Below are 6,000 nucleotides of genomic sequence, written 5' to 3' on the forward strand. Positions count from 1 at the left end.
AGGAAGATGAACCCCCTGACCGCTCCTGTCATCATCTCTCAATCCCTCCGTACGCGAATGGAATCTGCAATTCTGCAGAGAGGGAGAGAGAGAGACGTAGTTCACGATTCAACCCTCTTTTTCTCTCTTTCCTTTGTTCCAGCTCGTCTTTGGAGGCAGAACTGAAGTGCCGTCTACTGTGCTTTTCTGTACATGACCGGAGCCAAGGTCAAAAAGGGCCGAAGGATCTGTACTAAGCTTCTGATTGAGCTGAGCGACTTGTGAGAAAGCAACCCATGAAAAGTATCCTCTCCCCCTTTCCTCAGTGAAACGATTAATAAATTTTTCTCTTCTTTCCGAAGATTGCACGCCTCATTCCTCTAGTTTCTTCTATTAACTGTTGAGTTGTCAGCCTTAATTAAAGTTCAGAAGCTGCTTTGGTTGAAATGGAGATCGATCATATCTCCACACATATAACAAGATGGATGAGACACGAGAGTGAAACTGGTTCATAACAAGATTCTCCCCCGTTTCTCGCTCGAGTTGAATGAGACAATGAGCAAATTCCATTTTTAATCTTCCGCGAGCATTTCCATTGTGTCCAATAGTTGGGTTTTTCATATTTATCGAGACAAGCTGAAACAAATGCAGTAGTTTGGTAGCTGTGAGATGATCTCATTGATATCATATTGATTTGACTCCAATCAGATGTCACCACTGCCATAGCCTTCTTAGTCAATGGAGTGTGACTACTCGTCTCGATTCTTCACTGTCCATTCTCTAAGAACCGGATCAAAAGTTGCTTCAGTCTCCAAATTCCAGTTTGCCCTCTGAACTTTTGTTACTACCTGAATAATTGTTTCATGAAAGAGAATTTTTTTGGTTTGAAGTGATGTAAGATTCTTATATCATTTGGTGTACTCACCCTTCTCTCTCTTTTCGTTTTTTTTCTTTTTTTTCTTTTTTCTTTTGTGAAGTTTTAAACTTGCTTCTGGGTGGTTGCAGCAGACCCATTAGTCATCTTTATCTTAATGATGCATTTATGTATCATAATTGTCAAGCCTGTAACTGGTTGATGGCCTTGTTAATGTCTACTGTTAGAAAGCCATGTTCATGGGAACTCTAGAAACTATTCCTGTCTGGTTTGGCATTAATGCTTTATACTTCAAGAATTGGATCAACATAAATGGGGATGGTTTTTGCATAGTAAACTTATAAATCGAACTTAAGCTGGTTGTCAGCTTAGAATGCTTTTTCGTCTCAACAAGATGGATGGCAAGAACTGTCAGGTAAAGGTGTCATCCTCTCTATTTTTCTGTTTTTCGCTGCTAGTTTGGCATCTAGGAGTTTTAGCTGTTTTGACTGGTTAGGCTAGCTTAACTTTTTGAAATATTTAGGTTTTTGTCTTTGATAAATGTTTTCTTATGTTTTCATTGACCTCAATTTATTGGGTTGAAACTCCTTTGGTGCCATGATGGCTAATTACCATTTTAGCAGAAGAAGAACCTCTAGTTCAAGTTCGTGCATCTGTCCATGGAAGAGTTACTGGTGCTGCAAAGGAAACGAAAAAATTGAGTTATGGCTTGTGTTACTATGGTTTAATTTTTTAAGCAATTTTCAGAATTTTGATGATGAAGCTTGGGCTTCTTCACTGAAAGAATCCAAATAGATTTGTTTTATCATTCAGTTAAAAGTTAATGCAATGAATCATTGTGTAGACTGGAGAAAAATGACACAGTTGAAGTCGTCTGCCTGTAATGAAGTTCTGGAGATTGAGTTGGAAGATGAAGAGAATGATTCAAGAATGAAAGTTAGCTAAACCCGTTCTAATTTGCTTTAACCAGTCATACTGCAAGAATCTTGTTGGGATTCGAATCGAAATGGGTCTTCTTTTTCTGCTTTTGACGGCATTCTTGCTCCAAAAATGAGAGCGAGATTTTCATTCATTTTTAGGAGTGTGTTTGGTGATGATCAGATGTTTGAGCTTACTTTTCGAATATATGAAGCATGTAAAATGGAGTTCTACTCTCCGTTTCCATTCTTCTTCTTCGTAGTTATTTGGTGCTCAATATGTCACCATGACCGGAAATCTCCATGGCGACGACGAGGTAACAATGTGATAATAGGAACACAGTTTAAAATTCTTCCTGGCTATCCATGGATCTTGGCTGATATCAAATTGAACTCTCTCTGGAGGTTTGAGATGAAGAACCGAAACAAAAGCAAGTCTATTGATCAATCGCGACGTTAAACATCATGAGAATTCCCAGCAACCCAGTGAGCCTGAAGCAGAAAGAGAGACGTTAATGGATTCATCCTCCTTTTCAGCGGTTACATCTGAGGAGTGGCGATCGTTTGATGTATATTTAGTTATGTGGAGTATAAGCATTAACATCTCCATGATCCAAAGGTGATCAGGTATCTTTCTGAGTATACTTGCTTGAGCTTGGTTCTTCTCTAAATCAGTAAAATCCCCATGGAACTTTAAACACAAGAAATGCACTCAGAAAGACAGTTCCTCTCCGACTAGTTAAGCTTCTGAAACTGACAGCAAATGGCCCATATCTAGGGTTAGGGCTGCATACTTTTGCATGCACTCTTGGTTTCGATGGTGAAATGCTTGGGTCAGTCTCCTTCGATTCTCTGTAATAAAAAAGTGGGAGTGAAGAAGATTACTTGTTGGAATGATTCCGTCATCATCACCATATAATTTACTTCTCTACAGCACACAAGACCTGTATTACGCAGCCAGTCATTCCAACCCATCAAGTCTCCGACGGGCAGATGCCTTCTCATTCTTTCTCTCTCTCTTTGTCTCTGTATAATTTATTTGAAAAGACAAGGGAAACTCTCTCTTCTCATGTGGGGGCATCAGCATGACAAGCTTCAGTACTTCTCTTCCCTTTCGACCTTTCTTTTAGCAGCTTCTCGTCACTATCCTTTTTGTCTCTCCTTCTTCTGCCTCCCTCTTTTCTTGCTTTCTTGAGTCTTAGCGGTCTCTAGCAACATGCCTCAAGCGTCTTCAACCAGGTGGTGCCCGACGCCGGAGCAGCTGATGATCCTGGAAGAAATGTACAGAGGAGGGATCAGAACTCCCAATGCGTCGCAGATACAACATATAACTGCCCATCTCTCTTTCTATGGGAAAATTGAGGGGAAGAACGTTTTCTACTGGTTTCAGAATCACAAGGCCAGGGATAGGCAAAAGCTCCGCCGAAGGCTCAGTAAGCAACAGCAACTGCAACACCTCCAGCAGCATCAGAGTAACCAACATACTGAAATTATCCCATCTGTTCTTCCAAATCAAACCCCACCTTACTTTTTCCACCAGGTAATGCTACTTTTCCCCACTTTTAAAGAAAAAACACGAAAACATTAAATTTCCCTCTTTCTTTTCTTTCTGTTCTTCAAGATTTATTACTTCATGTCTTTTGACCCAGATTGAGAAGTCAAGAGGTTCTCCCTCCAGTTCTAGGTTCTGATTTTGCATGATAGTTTCTCTCTTTGTAAGCTCCATCTCATTATAAGGCACTTCATGAATCATGAGCTTCCATAAGTTTACTCTAAACGAGGAATAATACCCTTTACTCGTAACAGAAGGAAGAGTGGTTCAACCTACTATCTTTATGCCATGAAAAGCATTGCAAACTCTGCATGGTCAGCTAGATAAGGTGTTTTCTCACTGTAACAGACGAGAAATTCTCATAAGATTTACAGAAAACATCAGTTGAAAAAGACTGAACACAGCACATATCTTCACTTCCTAAATACTGTTGAGGTTTGACGAGATTTTCATTCTTCATTCACCCCAGAAACCTGTTTGAAGAGTCATACTAGGGATGAAGATTGAAGAGGGGTAGTAACCCTTGTTTGTTTTCTCTTTCTCTGAGAAAATGAAACTCCTCACCAAAAAGAAACAACAAGAGAATGAACGCTGTTGGGCCTTCTCTGAACCTGAAAGGCTTCACATCAACTTCATCGCTCTTCGGTCAATGTGTTTTTTCAGTAGAAAATCCCTAAAGATCTTAGACAAAGTGTAGAGTAGAGTTTCTGATCCGCCTATTTTTTCTGATCCTAGAGACCTATTAGTTGCTTTTCTCGATGAAATTCTGCAGCATAATTAATGTATGATTTGGACAGAGTTTGATTTTGATGTAAAATACGAGCCGTGAATTTCTTGAAGATAACAAACAGCGAAAAATGTTGTGAACTGTGGTCATCTTCGTTATTGGTTGTTGATTTTCATTTTCACTCGAGTTCCCTGCTGGTTTTCTGTGTGAATAGGGAGGAGGGATGGAAGAGACGAGCCAGGTGATGAATTTTCTGTGCAAGTTGGACGCTTCAGAGAGGGAAGAAGTGGGCAAGCAACCAGTTACTTACGAGCAAGACTGGTTGGTGATGATGGGCATGAGTTTCTCTCCTTCTCCCTTCTGCAGACCCGTCAAAACCCTGGAGCTTTTTCCCGTCGAAAGCAGTGGCAGCCTGAAAGACGAAGGAAGCACGTCCAAAACAACCTCCTAGGCCTGCTCCATGCCCATCAACTGAAACTTTTTAATACTTCTCCTGCATGGCACTCAGCTCTCCCGTATCTCCATCCTTCCAATCCTCAATCTTCTCCATCTGCTTCTCACTTTTTTCTTTGTGCTTCTTTTTTCCTGCTCGATCATGTTAATGCTCTGGTGTGTAATGACTGGTCGCGGAAGCCTCTTGTCTAACTCGTACGCTACAACAGTTACTGTTTTTTTTCCAAATTAGAATCTCCCGATCATGAAAAATTAACCAGGTTCCTTCTTGTTTTTGCTACCATTTTCTCGCGAACAGAAGCAGCAGCAGCAGCTTCCGACTTCTTAAAGCTGACAGATAGCAAATCAGTACTTGCGAGTAGCGACTTGTAGAATCAGGCTTTATTGTATTTTTAGACCTGTCAGACCGAACAGAGAAAATTGAGCTCATCTGCATTCTTCTCTCTCTAGTTGTCATCTTCTTTTACTAATAATTTGGTTTTTAACTACTTAAAAACAGGAATCCGGACAGGCACTTACCAGATAACTCATGGGGTTTGATCTCTTAGATTTCATTAAATTGTTTTTAGCTTCCGACAGCAGTGAGATCGAAGATTTGAAGCAAAGAGGCAATTGAAAGTTGTCCAAGTTGTCTATCTTAATTAACGTTTTACCCTGAGTCGGTATGCCAGTCGAAGGGGGACGGAATCCCGGCCAAATCTATGATATATTAACTACTGTTTTATTAAGGGTGATAAATGTCATATTCTGACATGAGATCTATGTTAATTATAATAGAATAATCTTTATAATTGTGTTATAGGTGGTTATTTATCGGTTTTCAAATAAAATGAGTATTTATTGAATTTGGTATTAATCACTGTCGATATTGCATATTTTTCTCCTGAATTATATTTCATTATTTTTAAGATTTATTTCTTCCTGAAATGCTTTTTATAGATTTAATTATGGAATTTAAGGAGAATTTTGGTGGAGAAGGAGATATTTACCAAAATGCCCTTAGTGAAATGGAGGTGATTTTTAGGTCAAATTGTTTTAAAATAAATAAGATGGTATTAAAGGAGGGAGGAGAGCGTCGAACGAAAAACAGGGGGGAGACCCGAAAGGGGAGACCCGAGAGGGGAGCGTTAAGAGAAAACAGAGACCAAAACAGAGGACCTTGGACCGGAAACAGGGGAGGATCCGAGAGGAGTTCCCCACCGTCGTTCGCTGGGCCACGACCTTTCACCGCGCCACCGCCGTCCACCGAGCCCAGAAACCGAGAACAAACCCGAGGAGAGCTCGAGAGAGTCTCCGTCGAGGTGAGTTCGACAGTCGTCGCTCGCCAGGCCGAGAGGGGATCCGAGAGGGCTTCTCCGGTGCCAATTCCGCTTTTCGACCATCCTCCGGCGTCTATCACATATTTTCGACCATTCCCGGAGCTATTCCAACTCTGACCGAGACTCGAGAGAGCCGGTTAGAGAACGTCAGCTCTGTTTCATTCTTCGCCGGATGTTAA

At 40.8% G+C, this 6,000-nt stretch overlaps 1 protein-coding gene across 1 annotated transcript; it reads left to right on the forward strand.

Annotated features, from left to right (window-relative positions):
• Positions 1-2,986: 2,986 nt before the first annotated feature.
• Positions 2,987-4,633, forward strand: LOC137965371 (WUSCHEL-related homeobox 3-like). Its single transcript, XM_068811672.1, has 2 exons — positions 2,987-3,310; positions 4,264-4,633. Exons 1-2 carry the CDS (start codon positions 2,987-2,989, stop codon positions 4,498-4,500), a joined length of 561 nt encoding a protein of 186 aa, XP_068667773.1. The 3' UTR covers positions 4,501-4,633.
• The last annotated feature ends 1,367 nt before the right edge of the window (positions 4,634-6,000 follow it).

This window comes from Aristolochia californica, unplaced genomic scaffold (assembly GCF_029961685.1).
Source record: "Aristolochia californica isolate CCGP_79_NKW_82.1479 unplaced genomic scaffold, dmAriCali1.0.hap1 SCAF_5, whole genome shotgun sequence".
Classification (NCBI taxonomy): domain Eukaryota; kingdom Viridiplantae; phylum Streptophyta; class Magnoliopsida; order Piperales; family Aristolochiaceae; genus Aristolochia; species Aristolochia californica.